General features: G+C 35.6%; 2 protein-coding genes across 2 annotated transcripts in view; one reads left to right on the top strand and one right to left on the bottom strand.

Annotated features, from left to right (window-relative positions):
* Window positions 1–1731: 1731 nt before the first annotated feature.
* On the bottom strand, window positions 1732–13023 carry LOC128996743 (GPI ethanolamine phosphate transferase 3-like). The gene is made up of 8 exons (XM_054422195.1): window positions 11944–13023; window positions 10899–10969; window positions 8081–9561; window positions 7124–7337; window positions 5652–5821; window positions 4237–4431; window positions 2873–3057; window positions 1732–1854 (listed from the first exon to the last, which is right to left on the bottom strand). The coding sequence occupies exons 1-8, from the start codon at window positions 12792–12794 to the stop codon at window positions 1788–1790; spliced, it is 3234 nt and encodes a 1077-aa protein (XP_054278170.1). The 5' UTR covers window positions 12795–13023; the 3' UTR covers window positions 1732–1787.
* Window positions 13024–14486: 1463 nt separating this feature from the next.
* LOC128996510 (endoplasmic reticulum metallopeptidase 1-like) overlaps window positions 14487–18646 on the top strand; it is a 30511-nt gene continuing 26351 nt past the window's right edge. Inside the window, exons 1-4 of the mRNA XM_054421889.1 lie at window positions 14487–14756; window positions 15279–15517; window positions 16173–16498; window positions 17779–17906. Coding sequence (XP_054277864.1) covers window positions 15285–15517; window positions 16173–16498; window positions 17779–17906 — 687 coding nt within the window. The 5' untranslated portion in view covers window positions 14487–14756; window positions 15279–15284. The remainder of the gene's footprint in view (window positions 14757–15278; window positions 15518–16172; window positions 16499–17778; window positions 17907–18646) is intronic.

Below are 18646 nucleotides of genomic sequence, written 5' to 3'. Positions count from 1 at the left end.
AGTTTTAAAAACTGTAAATTCAGCTTGTTTCTACTTAATTAGATAAAACGTTAAACAATACAATGTTTACCTTTACATTTCTACTTTATCTAAGGGAGCTGCTACTAAAGAAATTATGATTTTCAAGCAATAGTGAACCCTAAACAGTAATATAATCTTTCTTAAAATATTTTCATGCAAAACAATTAAAAACTTAATCCTTCAACATTACAATATATTTTTTCTGAATTTGAAATTTACTTGTAAAAACATGAATCTCAATAGAACTTTGTTTATCGATAGATAATAACTGCTATACAAATTTAAAACTCCTCCATTTTTTTAAAGAGCTTATTATAGGCTTTTTATAGGTGTGCTATTTCCGTCATAAGTTGACGTCACCCAGATTGCAAACAAAAAATCAGCTGATTGTATTGCCATACAAGTATATATTTGTTTTGATTTGATTGTTATTGTTTTTATAATTTTTCTAAATGGTAAAATGGTGTTTGCAATCTGAGTGACGTCAGCATATGACTAGAATAGCACACCTATGTATTTTCCTTAAACCATGAGCTACAGAAATTTGTCCTTTCTTAAACCAGATAATTAATTATAGGAAATGGTTAAATAATATTGACACTTTAAGCATAACAACTATAAACACCCTAATATTTCAATGTGAAATAACATAGAGAACATAATCACTAATTTTGTTACCCAAAGGTGATTGTAATAGTCACATAGATGCAAAGAAAACAAAAATAGCTATAATACTCGTAGGTAGCTGATTAAAAAAGTCCTGCGGTCAGTTTCCAAGCGTATGTTAATTCAACTAAATAAATATAACATGTTCAACATGAACTATAGGACTGTATCATCCTTCCCAGTTGGAAACCCAAAATTATAATATCAACGGTTAATGCTTTACTTTGACGTACAGTTTATTATTTGGAAGATAATGTTTAATAAAACAACTTTAGATATTTTAAACACAATAATTGGTGTTATGTCTTCCATATATACTAAAAAGCTCCACATAGTATGCAAGATCCTAACATTAATATTTAAAAATTTCCTACAACAAAAAAGTAAAAAAATGCTAAGCTGAAAAAAGTGATTATCATTTGCCACACACAACTGAGATATCAAAGTTCTTCACATCAAATAGAAATGTAAAAAAGCCCCATTTCCTCTACTTTAACACTCCCCCAGAATAATTCAAGTTATTTATTAGTAATTTGGAAAAAAACAAGGTTTATATATATATATTTAAACTAACTGTTTGAGGATTTCCAAAAAGAGCACACAATGTATTCATTATTAAAACATATTTACAATCTGTGCAGTTTTCTAATTTCTTCAAGATCAAAGTACAAACGACGTACTCTCGTTTCTATTTCTTGCTTGATAAATAAAATCTCAAATCTTGGAACTGTAAAGGGTATGGAAAAACGCACAGATTTTTATTTGGTATCGACTCCACTTTTAGTTATAGCAAAATAAAATATTCAACAACGTTTGTGGGTAAGTATGACAGCATTTGAAACTTCTGTTGCCTTAAGTCGGGTTTTCCTAGGCGCGGAATCGGCGAGCGGAGAGAGGAACGCGGAGAGCGGACTCCACTTGTCTTAGGCAATTTAATGTTACTGTTTTCCTAGAAGCGGGGCGTAACACCATGTTAATCTCATTTCTGCTCTCCGCGTTCCTCTCTCCGCTCGCCGATTCCGCGCCTAGGAAAACCCGGCTTTACTTCAAATTTGGCTGGAACTCCTATTATTAGCATACAGTTTTAGCAACAAAATATTTTAGTTTTCCTGGTCAAAACATAACAAAGAGCAAACAGACTGCTTACTCTGTCCAAAATTACAGATACTGAAACCAAAACAAAGAAGAGACAATCACTGGTTTTCTACCTGTAATAAATACAGCGATCACATATGACCAATAGATGGAGCACGTTGGCTGTGACGTGAAGCCAGGATTTTTCACTAATCTACAACAAGATGGCGGATGCCGGCTGTGATGAGCCCTAGTAGCGAGCGCATCTAATTAAATTTAATGTTAGTTGATATCAATAATATCCGTGACAATATGTGCCGTGGCGTGTATCGACTATGGTATAACCAAAACTATAGCAGCTAAAAATTAAAAAAAAAAATGATCCAGAACATATAACTCTTTAGCTACAAAATCCACCGTTTTTTAACTTACCACTCCAAGAAATAAAAAAAGTAGTAGCCGACAAACTATTTCATGTCATATTTCAAAACTCTTTTATCAACTCTTAAGCTTTTAATTTAAAACTATTAGTGTCCTAGATTTATTGACTTCACTCATACGAAATTTCAACCATATAACTTTAGTATAAGTATACTAAATGTCGAGTTATTTTGAAGCGAAACATTGAGTTTTGGTGCCATTTTCATTGACATCTAGTGCTTCTATCCTACAGTAAGATGGCGGACCAGGCTTCAGCTGCTTGAATGTTAGTTAGATATGTGTGCTCCATCTATTGGTCTTATGTGTTCATTGAATAAATACTTGTAACTTCTGTGACAAATTTCAGTTCCCTTTGTTTTAGTCTTAGGAGATAAAGAAGCCTCCTTTAGAGTCAAGTTAAAAATATTAAGTTATGGATACACGACTAACCAAAGAAAATACTTCACACGTTCTCAATACACAATTAATGAATCTACAACATAATTAATAATTGTGTTGTGAATGTGAACTTTTTGTTTTGTCAACTGCTGGAACTATTTTTTGGGTAAGCTCGTTGTGTATCAATTCCTCAATGTATTCCTAATCCAAGAGATCTTTCCAAATAAATCAAGTTTGATAAACCATCATCAATAAAAACTTTATCAGTACTAGGTTTTGTGCAGAGGATTACCGTTGGATGTCTTGGAGCAAAGAGTCTAATCTCGTGGTTATCCTCTGGAGCAAGAAAAACCCAACCATCGTGAAGGGAAGGCTGAGAACAAACCCGATACCTTCGAAGATCAACTTAGGTGTAAAGATGCTCCACACCATGAGGTGGCGGGCATGTATACTGGCTGCTAACATGCAGCCAAACACCTGCAAAAATTCACTAATTTAAAAAAGAGTCTTGTGAATAATGTTAAACCTGGAACCAAAAGTCAAAAATACCGCCGCCGCAAACCTGCAGACTAGGTGAATTACCATAGTTGAATCTTTACTTAGCAGCTTCCTTAAAATGTTCAGATTTTTCCCCCTATTTAAAAAAACAATAGGTAGGCTGAATATAGTAGTGAATTATTAAAAGCTTAGTATAAAATAAAACCAGCCAAATTTAATCAAAATACACCAATTAACGAGCAAATCAAGTACAACAGTTTATTCTATAAGAATAAAACGAGAATTTAAAATTGACTTTTTATGGAATTTTTCCCGTAGCATTAAGACGTAACAGGGTTTCAAATTATTAAAATAACTTTTTTTTAGCTCTTCAACCTGGTTTAGAACTACATTCCAAAATTTTATGTTTGTGAGTCAGAAATTGGAAAGCTGGTTTGCAAACTCGTTAGTTGAGTTATCTTGCTAACTGACATAATTTAAAAATTTTAACGCATAGTGTTTTTGGCTTTTGGGTGAAATTAAAACAAAAACTAAATTTATTCTGGGTCTAGATCTTACCATGATACCAAAATACCTACTTTGTATGGCAGCCATTTCATTTAAAAGTATAAGTATTCATTTAAGTATTAAAGTATCGTAATGCTTATTCTCTATATGGGAAATTTGCAGCGTCGGTTGAAAATAGAGAAGTCTGTACAATACATTTTTGGTCGAGTTTTGGCCACTGGACGACTTACTTCTAGTAAATATAAATATGTATGAATGTGGACATGTGTTTTTTGCCTCTGGGGACATCAAAAAACTAAAAAGTGAATTCGGTCCCAGGCCCAGGTCTTACTATGAGACCTATGGTAATTGCTTAATCCCTATATAGAGATAAGTAAAATGTCTGATTTTGAATACCCCCGCCACAGCAAACCTGCAGAATATGTAAAATTCCATTTGTCTAAAGAGTTAAGCTTATATGCCTTTTTGAAAAAGTGCTTGGTAATTTCACTGAACTCCATCAAGCTAATTGTACTTATCTGTTTCAAACAGCGACATTCTACAAGTCTACAAAGAGACGAGAAATCACTTGCTTTCAGTGTGACAAAAATATTTTACTCATTGTAGACTCATTTACACAATACAGCCAACAAGTGAAAAGCCTAAACTCACCCTAAGACTGAAAAACAGCATATATTGTATGATTAACTTGAAAACGGCCCGATTCATCTGTCTGTCACGTTCAAACAGGTTGAGTTCGGCCCTCTTGGCATCATGCATGGATGAAGCAAGAGTCTGCGGCACAATCACCAACAATGGCAACAAAATGGCGTGAAGAATATGAGATGAGAAAACATTGCCTATGACCTGAAACAATGATCAGCAGTTAGTTACAGCACTTAGTTTCAGATGTAGTAGACCAGCAGTAGCCAATTTTCAAATAGGATGAGCGCACCAGTGAATGACCATTTTGTATGAAGAAGCTTTTTTTGCCTAGTCTAATCTTACTGCGAATGTGTCATCATGATCATGGTTTCGACACAATTACAGGAGATCGGTGTCAAAACTACAGTAATGACATATTGAGAACAACCAATTCCTCAGCACTCCCAGTATAAACAAATTAGAGGAATCGAGAAGAGGAGAGCAGAGGGCGGAGGGTGGAAAAGCGAGTAACATGGCATTCCGCTCCGCTTCAAGGAAAACGGTAACATTAAATAAATTACCTAAGACAAGAGGAGTCAGCTCTCCGCGTTCCCAGCGTTAAACCCAGCTTAAATAAGGATGTTTTAAGTTACAGTACCTGTTATCAGTCTAAACATTGTACTGTAGTATAATTAACAGCAGTTGTATCAAGTTACCTTTCATGGCTAGCATAATCAGGTTCAGCTAATTATCCCTTTTCGTGGAGCGAAATACCTTCTACCGTCACCTCATCTCGAGTTCAATCAGTGTTCGAACGGTTCTAAGAAATGTCTCGTTTTGTCAACGTTAACAATTGTGCCATGTTTTATTTTTAGTTATTTCAATCTTCCAACAAAATCCATGGTAGTGTTATGGTTAGCTTGGAATTCTTACCTGACGATGTGCTCCATTTCAGAAAGCCTGAAATAACTCCAGTTAATTGTACTACAACGGATAGTTTTGACAAACAACAGGTAACTTAAACCTTTATTACTTAATTTATACGATCCAGTTCAAGCCATTCATCATGAAACAACTATTGGTACGGAGGTAATTATTTCCCTGACCACCGTTAAATCATTAAAATCTCTCTTCCTTGAAAATGCTGCCAGTGACAGCGAAATATTCTAACATTTTGCGGATAGAGTGCAATGCTTTATGTTTCTTATGCTAGTTTGGACTCTTTCCCAGGGTCTTACATTTAGACTTTTTTGCCTTAGATTTTGTTGCTGACATAGTAGACAAAAAAATTTTTTTTTATAAGATGCAATAAGTTGTCCTATCAGCTGGACTTGGTTGAAAGGTCGACGTATTCGCTAAATTCAGTACATCCATTTTGATTTTAATCCAGCAACTTTGAAATGGGGATGGAATGTCTTTGGTCAATGGTCAGAATAACTCACCAGGACAGCTGGGACAATGTATGACGACAACTCTGAGTTGGGCGATAGCAGAAAAGCGGACTTCCAGTCAATAGTGGAGAATGAAGCTTGGTGACCCGTAGCGTAAAAGAAGTGGATACTGGAGAGGCCCCAGGCGACCACACACCACCACGGCACTTCACAGGCAACCCCTGCACAGGTAACTAAATATTATCTTACGTTACTAGTCCGGTAAATAGGTAGGTGTTTACCGGACAAGTGACGCACAACGTTTTTCGCCATTACTACCCTAACAAACAATAGAATCTAAATCGGTAATATGTTCCTAAAGATTTAATGACTTGACAATCACTAGCCTACTCACAACTTCTCTGAGAGGTTATGTTTTCTATTGTAACCACTTACTGTCATTAGAATATTAGACTACTTAATCAAACTTTGATTGTAATTTTATCTAGGCTTATTATAGCCTAATTAATTTTAGTGCAAAAAATTAAAATTAATTTATGAGTGAGGAATTGTATATTTTGCTGCACTACTGTGAAATAAACTGTTTCCGTTATATGTTTATCCCCTACCAAAATTGATCATTATATTGTTTACTACACAAAAAGAATGTTTGTTTACTATCTTTTTTGGATTTTACCGACGTAAACAAACAAAGATTTGTTAGTTATGATGTTTTAGGGCCTGCCCCCCCCCCCAGCCTTTGATTTATTTGTAGAGTTTGGATTAAAAGATTTGGTGATACTGACAAACTTTATTTATAACAGTTTAAATGTTCACGGCTGATCGTTCAGTTCAATGGAAAATGATTCATATTTAAAAAATCAAGGTGCCATGGACACCATTTACCTCATCATCAACATGTCTCAAGGTCACAACGCCATCCCCTTGATGTCCCACGTTTACAACCACATTTTAAGACATAGCTCGTCGTCACTATCTCCCGCGAGATTTGGGGAGCGAGCTGGCGTAGTGGTTAGAGCGCGGGACTTCAGTCCCTGAGGTCCCGGGTTCGATCCCCGCCAAGTCACCAATGGATTTTATCCAAGTGATAATGCCGCAACCCTAGCCTGAAGTAATGTGAAAAACAATCCCAGGTTCATGCCTAGCATCTTAGGACAAAAAAAAAAAAAAAAAAAAACTATCTCCCGCGATTGTGGCACCATCATGAACAGCTTCTGCAATTGCAATGCTATCGAGAACATCTCTTCACGGATATCATCGTCTCGTGGTTCAAACTGTGAAAAGCTTGCTATCTCAAAAATGTCATCATTGTTACTCGACGACGCAGCAAAATCGCTGATGATTGGAACAAATTACATTCCAATAAAATAATGTAACCCCCTCCCATGATCGGGAATTTATTTCTCCTGAAAATTTCCCAAAGTTTTGAGACCTGTACATCCCTACTATTGAGCACATCTCTGATCTGAATCCGATGTGAAGTTTGGGTAAATGTAGAAAACATAAAGATCCAATGTTCATACCTTTGTTCTGGCGGGAAATGGCAGTGACAATGGCCAGTGTCCAAAGAGATAACGTCATCAGCACGGCAGCAGCAGCAGTCTCGGAACCAAGCAGTAGCACGGCTAGCAGAGTCAGCAGCACAGACACATTGATGTAACAAGCGCTGTAGACAGTGGCCAGTCCAAACACTACAGGGTAACCCTTCACATCACTGCCTGTGCGCCGCACCATCACCTGTACAAAAATGTTATTTAGTAGCTAGTAAATCTCTATCGTAGACTATTGCTGACCGGCTCTTCAACTGATACAAAATTACTAGCTTTTAATTTTTTTTAAAGTTTAAGTTGTGTTTCAATGTTTTTATATATGGGTAATTTATTCAAAAATAACAAATCTGCAAAGAAATGGTTTTCATCATCATCTTTATTTCATAAAATGTACGGATTGGTACCATACGTGAAATAGTGTCAACATATTTTTTATCTAAATCTTAAAACTAGTGATTGTTAAGTGTCTAAAACAGAAAATATATAAAAAGAATCACCTTCAAGTTGATTTTCTTTTCCCTAAACAATAAGCCTAGCTGATTAAAACATCAAATGCAAAATAAAGTAGGTTAACAGAAAAAAAACATAGGTCGATGGAAAACAATCAATAGAGATGTTTTTGTCTTAAAGCGATTTTCAAATACAAAAAATTCTTGTATGAAGTAAAGTTCTGATTCATGTTTCACATTTCTGTAGCCCTGACAATGGGTTGGTAAAACTCAAAATGTATACATAGTCAATGTTCTAGAAAAGGAACTGCTTGGACTTAAGGTATGTTATCTTGATTATTTTACTATCTGGAAATTCTAAAGGCTACAAGAATCAAACTCTTAGGTTCCATTTTATGCTTGGGTATAATATCAGCCTTTGAAGTGCAAAGGATTAATGTAAACAAAGTAATCAATAGTAAGTAGTAATCATATGGTTTACCTCCTTGAGCTGGTTGAACAGAGCAGGTATGATGTTGTCATATGGGATGAAGTTGTTGCTGTGACGACTCACATGGTAAACACTGAGTGGACGGATAAACAGAGTGGACAGACCGACGATCAATAGGCACATGGCGGTCCTGGGCAGTATCTGCAGCTGCCACGGCTCTAACAGTTTGTGTTGGGTTTTGTGAGGAAGCGACTGTAGAATCCAGAACCCACCTGTGGCGATGACGATGGCCGTAGGAGCGTAGCGCGAGACAAATACTGTAGGCGAGAACCCCACGAGGTTCCCACAACTACGCAGGTACAAACGAGCGGCAGTGATGAACACAGCGATAAACACTATCGTCAACAAGCACCTCGACGATTCAGTCAGTAACGGCTTAGACAGCACACAGTTTTGTTCGACTCGACACACTATGTAGATCGCGGAAATCCTCAGCAATAGAAACAAAACAAACACTAACGACAGAGCTTTACCTCTGGATGTAAAAAGAAAGGACTTTAACGACTGTAATAATTCAAAAGTCTTTGCAACCTTTTTGGGGATTTCACCTTTCACTTCTAACATGGACACAAAAACGAGAGAGATCAGTAAGAAATGACACGTAAATGTTTCGTTGATAATATAACTGTTAGAAAAAAGTCCGGCGAAACTGAATAGCGTAATGAGTCTACAGAATACACTTGCCAAGTTTGACGATTTACTCATCTCATACCAATGGCAGGCAATGGAACTCCAGTTTATGATTACGATAATACACAAGCATACTACTGAGAGGGTGCACACACAAAAATAAACCAGTTGTTCTGCATCCTGCAAAACGTCCAGATATCTCAACAAACCGAGCACAACCAAAGAGATTATGACTAAACTGTAAGCAGCGTGAATCAGTACACAATCTATGATCCCATCTAGCTCATGGATCGGAGTTCCTTCAATTACAATGAAAGCAAACGCTACCAACAGAAAGTACAAAACTAACCCTCTCGACATTGCCATTGTATTGTACTGCGCCCATACTTGTGCACACATTTCTCTAACATCGTGCATGAACAGTGTTGAATCGTTAATGAAAATTAACAATTCTTCCTCACCACTTATACCCTCGACTTGCAATCTCAGTTTCTTGTACACGTCCGTTATTTCAGCAAGTCTTTCAGTAGGGAACTCCTCTTTTGTTTTAGCATATTCTTGGATATACAACGTAACTTGTTTGATGTTAGTCCACAGAGCGATAAGGATATATTCCCAGTTACTAGAAAGATCTGATTTGAGTGAGAATGAAGGCAAAACATTGACAACAACTTTTCCAAGGTTGGAAAACGGGATTGCAGTTCCCATTATTGATGCCAGAGTAGGCACAAGGTCGACCTGACGGACTTCTTCTACTGGATCGATATCCTTGATAAACGCTCGATTGGAGTAGACGAACATTGCACTGGTCACTTCCTCTTCACTGGCGCCTCCGTGATCCCCTGGAACAATAAACAACATTATATTTATTTGATTACTGTACCAACAGATCAAGCATTGAGATTTTTTTAGATATCCTTTTTTTATAATATATTGTAGCCTATTCATAAAAAACACTGCCTGAAAATTTGAGGGATGTCCACAAAGTAAAAGACAGTTGTATCCAGCTTTTAATGAACGGGACAAACGGCAACAGATTGTTTCTTTACTCAATAAAACATCCAACTGAGTCAGTGTGTACTATTGTTACCTTACAGTGTCTGCAGCAGGGTGTTTACCGCTACAATTAAAAATTAAAAGGTTTGTAGTATGGTTATTGTACCAACACAAATTTACCGTCTATAATGCTGAATAGCAAAGGAACAACTAGTTGGAGCTGGGTGTGATTATTATTATTATTACTATCAGTTGAGATGGGGAGGCCACCTATGTGCGTATTTTAATCCAAATATAAGAAAAGGGTGAGTGTTAAACGGTGTGAGATTATCTGTATAGCTTTGTTACTGACTGAGATTAGAATAGATTGATTTATGTTTTAGCTGGATTCATGTTCTAAACGGAGCATTTTAGAAGTAAGCCTAAAATTGTGAGTCACATGAACTAGTAACATAAGGCAGCAACAAACCCTCAAGATCATGGTTTGCTGACAGGATTTGTTGAATACTTCTATGACTTAAGTTCATAACACAGTACGTAGTCCAAAGCTTGGTTGATTGATGATAACAGTAGAACCCCTGATATTTAGCCTCAAAGTTTAAATCCGACAACTTCTACGAAGCCAATATCAAAACGATTTTCTCAAGGCCTTCAGACGTTTAGTTTGAAGCAGTCTCCGTGACTTGAGCGTTCTCACGGTTTTCCTGTTTGTTTACATTTTACTGTTCCAATATTCAGTTGAGCTAATGGGCCTAGCCTCTGAAAGGTTTCCAGTGTGTTTAGTACAATACAGTAATTGTATTAACAATGGATAAGAAAAGAAAAATCAGCAGAAAATTATATACTATTTTAAGGTCTAATAAATTATCTTCAAGGCTAATCTAGTGTTAGTCATTGTTATAAATCTATTATGCTATGTTGGTTTTACAAACATAAACCCAAAAGAAACTTCAACATGTTTTATACTACATTTTATTGGTAGGCCTAACACATTATTTTATTGTAAATTATCGTTATTAATAGTACCGATCTGGTCAAGAGTTTGGTCCCGAAGTGCCCGGATATGAGGCCTTCCACTGTAAAATATTTGTTAGGCTACTTTCAGGACAGTTCTGGTGTAATTGCTTTAATCTTACCTTATATACCTACTAGTCTTAAATTGTAGCATATGGTTCAATGTTACCTGTTGCAGTCATGCCATGGTCTCCAATAACAAATAGAATAGTATTGTTGTCCAATTCAGCAACTACACTCCTGTAACATAGGGATTATATTGGAAAACGATTGATTATGAGAGTTAAGACAGCCTAGTGGTTAACGTCTGACTTTGGAGGGAGAGCCTATTTACTATGGTAAGTCATAATCTAGCCTAAATTACCGGCAACAGTTTTGCAGAGAACCTGCACTAGGTTATGTTACCAGATTAAATATTGAAATAGGCAATATTGATTTTGTTTCAGTTTGATAAAGGTACCGGTATCGCTTTTGTTTAATTTTTATTACCTATGTTTAGTAAGTAATTAAACTAAACTTACCAATCATATTAAACTTGTAACCAAAAACAATAATATTTTATGAATGTTAACAAAACAAACAATAAGTTAACAAAAACGGCAATAAAATAAAAAAATGAAGCAATCAAACATAACAAAAACCTACAATCAAAAGGGTTTTCTATATAACTTAAGTTAAGTATTTATTTAACTCACCAAATCCTAAGTATTGACAAATAGAATAATTATAGACTGTCAAAGGAAGGTACCGTCGCCCACCGCTGGGTTTGCCGTGTAGTTACGGCGCACACCGCTGCAGGCGAGGAGCGCAGTAGCCGTATGCGACCAGCAGACCAGTACGGCCAGCGGTGTGCGCCGTAACCACAAGGCAAACCTAGCGGTGGACGCCAGAACTTATGCTAACCGCAGCAATGCTGACGGTCTATACGGTATTTATTCTTTATGTCTAATGTATGGCCTAAGTTAACTACATAACTTGAGTAGTACATAAATTTAGGATGATAATAACTTGCTAAGGATAAAATAAACAAACAGAACAACTTTATTAATGTTCTCGTTATCATTTATAATGATAGGCCTAGGCCTAAATTAAATTTGATGAGATATTTTCCTGTGGGACTGTACCTCCGTAACTTAGGCCTACCTAGCCTGAACTGGAAATTCTGTGATACCTATTAGGCCTAGGCTTGAATCAATACAAAACACATAACTTACCTAATTACTTCGTTCATTTCTGTTAACTTCCTTGCCATTTCTGAGTGGAAGGGACCGTAAGTATGTCCACAATGGTCAACTCCAAGAAAGTGAGCTATTATAATATCCCAATCGTTACTTTTTACTTCTGGTACCAGTCGTTCCCTTACATTAGAATCTACAGAATCCAAGTCCCAGACATTAAAAGAGGGATATGGATATTCTTTTCGAAATCTTCCAGGATACATAAATGTTAATGTCTCGTCTCCCATGAAAGTTATATTTTTCTTGGCTTTTACTAACTGATCGATAAGGTTGTCTTCATTTATTTCAGATGTATCAAAGTTAGATCCTACATCAATGAAAGTTGGTAAGCTTCCTGTGGTAAGACCATTCAATCTCTGCATCGTAGTGGTTGGAGGATCAGCGATGAACTTGTATAACCTCCCTTTATCTGGTTCCTTTTTTAACAATTCATCAATGAAAGGCAATTTGTTTTTATAGGGAGGAATATTCTCAACAAGACTTTCATTGTAGAGAACAAAATCATAACTAAGTGCATCAATCAAAATCAAAATCACTTTTATATTGCTATTAAAACAAAACTGAGAACTATCTAATTTATTGTTCAATTGATTTGATACAACATTCTCCTCAGTACATTCTAGGATCTGCTCTCCATTTATTTCATTTTTTGCACTAGAATTAAACATAATATCACAAAAGCCAAGACTAGAAGAAGATTTGCATGATGAATAAAAATGCAGGACTTCTCGATTAAGCAGAAATCCTCTGGTAAACAAGAACATCCCACAAATTAACATGCATCCTAACCAAAATAAGAATATGAAATACTTTAAAAGTAAAATCATTTTTGTTCAGATATTACCATCGGCAACCACGAAATAGGCTAACTATAAAAACAAGTTAAATAAGTACGGATGTACAAAATAAAGGCTGCAGTGACTGCAAATTCTCTCCCCATAACTAACTTTTCATGACATTCACTCATCAAGCACAATCTAGGAATCTTGTATTAAGTTATAGTAATCAACTCAACTCAACTAAACTGATAACTGATTACTGAAGAACTTTAAGAAGTCCCAACACTCCCAACTCCCAAGTCCCAAGTACCACCAACACTCCCAACCCAACTCCCAACCCACCTAACCCTAAACCCAACCTCAACGCAACGCAACCTATTCAATCCCATTCCCATTCCGAAATAGCAGAAAGCAGAAGTAGTTTCTTATTATTTTTAGCAGGCTTGGATAAGTGTCGTGTAGCTCGAAAGGGTAGGTCACAAAAATGGAATCGACAGCCAAAAGCTTCAAATTACGAAGTGTAAGATTCCCCTCGGATAAAAAAATCAAACATTATTAATCTTCTACATCATAAGTTTAGAATTTTTTTCTGTTTTAGTAAAAATCTTCAATAAAAAAATAACTGTAGTATTTTCAGTTATATTTTCTTGCACTCTCGTCTGACATGCATGTTCATTTTCACACAATGGCTACATGATGTTCATTTTCATTAATCTTAAAGTCCCCTTTCCTTACCTCCATTCATACTGTATATTAAAATAAGCTATGGCAATAGTTTCCTGAAATCTTTAAACAAACACAACCATGAAGTACTTACATACAAAACTTTAGGCAACAAAACCATTAATCAATTAATTTACCTTTGAATTGCTACCGAATATCTTTGGCAATAGCCGGACCACATCAAGTATTTAGGTATCAAAAAATGTATTTACTAAACTGCCAGAAGACATGAAGCTGTCAAGATAATAACATTTTTAAGAAAATGCGTAAGAACTACTTAATAGAAAGATATACTACAAATAAGTTAGAAGAATTTTGATAAGAATAAGAAAAATAGGACATAGGTATACCGGAATTATTACCTTTGATGACCAAGGCTGGAAAGCTACAACCACAGATAAAACATACGTCTAATGGAGTATGTTTTATCTATGGTTTTATCTATGCTACAACTATCCTACTAGTGGGTGGGATCATCGTGACTGCAATTAATTTGTCTTTCTCCTTCCCCAGAAGAATGGATAAAAATACTGTACTCTCTTAGAAGATGTCTCATCCTTATGGAACATCTCCAACAGCTGAAGTTTTTTTTTTATTGGTACGCTTAGCTGTCAACTTAAAATAAATTGGGTTTAATATTTACAATCTGAGTTCTGGAAAGACTGTGTCACTAGTCAGTAACAATCCAACCTGAAAATCAGTTTATCCATTAAGATGTCATAGTCAAATACGTTAAAGAAATATTTTAAATCTATGGCCCCAGATCAGATTAAACACTATCCATCCAATAATTTAATGTTACAAGAAAAAAACACTGTCTATTCATTAATTTAATGTTATAAGAGTTTAAAAAGAATATACATTAATAGTAGTATATAGCTTTTTCAATGCCATCTCGATTTTAAGTACACTTTTTTACTGAGGTACTGTCCCACTGAGCAGTAACCAGACCAGACGCTGGCAGCCCATAGCAGCATAGCAGAAGCAGAAAGCAGAAAGCAATAGCCGTAGCAGAAGACAAAAGTTCGATAGACCCTAGGTTAAAGGTTAGAAGAGATAATATTACATTTATTTACCAAATTTTTTGTCGTTCTATCTTGCCTTATGTGTAAATTTTGCGTTAAGTCTTTCATGTGTTATAGATATAAATGCAACTAAAGAATGCAAAACAGGTTTGGTGTGAAGACTGTTAAACATTTTATTTGTGTTGGGTTAAGACCCGGCCCTATGCACAGCCATTGAAGAAAACTAAAATTTGACAGACATAATTTTCTCAAGTATTTAGCAGTAAGTAGCTTTTTATTACATTTCAATTTTTCACCCATGTAGAAATTTATATTATTATTTGTCGCAATACAAGCTACGGTAGACCCACTTAATGTGTTTTTATTTAAATTTCAAGGCTTATGCTATGTGTCAGGTTCATTTAACTTATGAAACCAATGCTGTTTACTTTTAAGTTTTAAGACTTGGATCGTTATCTTAAGACATTAAAATTACTAATATATTTATGATCTATTGTTTGTAAGATAAGTTTGCAAGTTCTTTTCCTCAATTATTTGTTATGTATTATTGTCTAGGTTTGCAGGATCAGAAAATGAAGTTTTGGTAGGCCTACATCTACTGAAAAGAAGGCAAAAATCTTAGATTATTTTAAGTTACTAGGCCTACTTATACAAAAACCAAAACCTAGTGCAGTACTGTTTTCAGATTATTACTACGGTACCTCTTTGTTAATAGTTTATTCATCCTCATTCAATCACTTTACTCTTTTTACCTAAGCAGTCATTCATAGGCTGTCATCTGTAGGCCCAAATGCTGAGACAGCGAGCAAAGACTAGTGGTGATGAGGAATGGCCACCACCGCCTCCTCCCATCATGGACGAGAAGGCCACCGCTTGTACCTCTAGGCTGCACCGACTTTCCACCACAGGCACAGTTGTTGCTGTTGTATCCGTAACCAGTCTTATCTACATAATTGCTCTCCTGCTCAACAACAGGTTGCCATTGCCCCTCAATATATCAGATGAAACTTTCAACGCTGACAGGTTAGTAGTTTTCTAGTTTTTTTTCTTATGGATATTTCTAACGTTGCAGTTTAAAAGACATCCTTCTAACATTTTATTTCTTTAACAGACAACAAATTTTTACAGCATGTTTAACACTTGTACAATAGGCCTACACAATACAGTAATACCAAAGTGAGCTTAAAAAGTAATCCCTCCACAAAATAATTTGACTCTTATCCTTAAGCATTAGTTTACCTTGCCAGAGTGAAGTTCTAAAACAGTATAAAAAAAAATGAATTAGCATAGGCTACCGACTAATAGCTACCGGTACCGGTATTTATGGCTCAGAAGCAGATTCCTTAGCCTATTAATAGAAATATGCTATCCAGCTACATGTGTACATTTGATTAGAGTGAACGCTAAAAATATTCTGAATTACAAGTTTTTAAGTAAAATGCCGTTACTGTACTGCAGTAATTCAAATATTTTGGGAGGTTTCTGTTGTAAACAATGTGTTATTGATGTAACACAAGTGTTGTTAAATCAAACCAAGGGACGTAGGTAGCAAATTATTTTTTGTAAAAATAATAGGTAAACAGGCAAGGCCTACTTAGGCAAATATCATCAGTTTTCTGTAATTTATAAGAAATTCAAGACAATTAGCCACAAACTGATCCTCCTCTTTGTTTGGCAGGTTTATTGCTGAAAGAGCTAGAAGCATATTAGAAGAGCTTTCCGATCTTGGCCCCAAAGTAGCAGGCAGTTTTGTCAACGAAGTTCATGCTGTACATTTTCTACAGCTACAAATCAATAACACGATTCTCCAGGCAAATCCTATCCACAAGATATCCCAGGACATTCAAAAACCAACGGGTTCTTTCAGTATTCCGCATAAGACATACAAAATGGTGTATCACTACAATGGTATACAAAATATAATAGTCAAGATCGGACCACATTCTGCAGTCAATGGAAGTCTGTTAGTCAACTGCCATTTTGACTCTGTTCCTTTAAGTCCAGGTAAATGATGATAACCGACTATTATTTTAGAAAGAAAATAATGGTTTAGTCAGTCAGTTTCATTAGTTGGTAGATTATACAATTTTTTTGGATTATCTGATCGATGGCATAGATAATACTGTATTTAATCCACATTAATAAATGATGAAATGGACGAAACTTGGTCTCATCTTGAAGTATTGAATAAATGAACTACAGTAGAATTCCAACTATCCAAATCAATTGGGAACGCACCACATTCGGATAGATTTTGATTGAAGTTCAAAGTGTTTTACAGAAAATAGGTTGAGCCAAGCTTTTACTTTTGTGATCACAAAATGCGCCTGTGAACATTTTGCCTTAAAAAATTGATGCTTTCACTTTGATTTTGGAGAACGATTATAATTTTCGGAGACTGCGGGAGACAAGGATGATGTCTACACTGCAGAAGATGTTCATGATTTTGCCTCGACCGTGGAAAACGATGCCAATTTTTCCATGACCTTGGGAGGCAATGATCATACCTACACTACCTTGTTTTGGATTTTGCCACAGTCATGGCTTCTGCCTTCTTTATAACGATTCTTATTACTGTGGTTTTAAGTTTTTTAAATTATTTACCGTATGTAAGAGATTCGGATCGTTGGAGTTTGTTTATTTGGAGTTCTACTGTACCGTCTATATACCGCTAAATGTTTGAGCAAGTGACAATTTAAGTGGAGGAAGAGCAGGTGGGTTTGTCTCTCGAATTTATCTATTCATTAATCCAACTATCCAATTAATTGTTACTGTACAGCAAATCACACTCAGTGTTATTTGTTACTGACTGAAATCAGCTGTTTCTTCAACCAGGATCGTTTATTTAAAGCCCAGTGATCAGGAACAGCTGAGTCAATTTCAAATCATCACAATTTAAGACAAATACTATTTTTGCTATATGGGTAACAAAAGGATTGTTCTAAAGTTTAATGGCACTGATACATTTTGAATTTCTAATCTTTAAAACCTTCGGCTATTGTCAGACCTGGTGGTTTACCTCACTAAACAACACAGGTCAACCAAAATTCCAAAAGCAGACTCGCAGAATTATTAATTATAAACTATACCCCTTGTAGCATAGCAAATGTCAAGTTCAGCCGATTTTATTGAGATATACCCTCCTTAACCTAATACTTAAGAAGTATTTTCATGTTACTCTTGGATCAATATAAATCAGTCAATATAGCTCAAAGGGATCAATCAAATTGAACGAACAGTTTAAGGCACTTTTCACTTAAAAATATCCAACCTTTTTTTCTTAGGGGCAAGTGACGACGGACTGAACTGCGCTGTCATGTTGGAAGTTCTTCGAGTCATATCTCGGCAACGCGACCCACTTCAACAGAACATAATTTTTCTCTTCAATGGAGCGGAAGAGACGCCTCTTATGGTGAGTTTTACTTTTAGGAGACCTACTTATTTTAAGTCAGAATTTTGTTGATTCATGTCATATTGCAGCGTTTTTTTAGTTTTGAGACAAAGTAGGAGATTTGAATGATAAAATTTATATTTTACAGTAATACTTATCATGTCATAGCCATTTTACATGATATCATTGAAGCCTTCCGTAATACAAGGCCGGAGCGAGACAAAAGTGGGCAGTTCCAACAGTTGTAGCACTAACTCATATGGAGTGTCTGCGCAGTGCTAATGTTTACACGTTTGTGGTTAGTTATTGGTGAGTGTGATCTTACCACATTGTTCGCCGGCCTTGTATTGTCGTGGCTCTTTCGACAGTTTTTTTTTTTTAATTATTACAACAACAAAAAATTATAGAAGAAGGCTTTATTTATCACAGCAAGAATTGGACAAAATATTTATAGTAAAATTAGAATCCAACAATAATTTTGACACTTTAAGTTAATTTGAAATCCAAGTTCCATCTGGAAAATTTCCTAGCTGATCACCATTTCTTTCTTGTTCGTCTGAGGCACATTGCTTGTTGCCCTTAAAACTACACAAAAAACTCTTGATCTTATTCAATTAATTAGACCTACTAATCTGTTTGGGTTTTTACAATTTTTGTAATAACTTTTCAGCCATAACTATTAAAAACACCTGAAATTAATTCCCGAGAATTCCACCAAAGCTGTGGAGTAAATGATGCCCATCTTTTTTGCAAGTTTTTGT

The sequence above is a fragment of the Macrosteles quadrilineatus genome, unplaced genomic scaffold (genome assembly GCF_028750875.1).
Source record: "Macrosteles quadrilineatus isolate MER2022 unplaced genomic scaffold, UCM_ALF_1.0 Scaffold_6__1_contigs__length_79288215, whole genome shotgun sequence".
Taxonomy (NCBI): domain Eukaryota; kingdom Metazoa; phylum Arthropoda; class Insecta; order Hemiptera; family Cicadellidae; genus Macrosteles; species Macrosteles quadrilineatus.
Note: the sequence above shows the minus strand (reverse complement) of the source record. Positions and strands in the feature narration are given on the sequence as shown.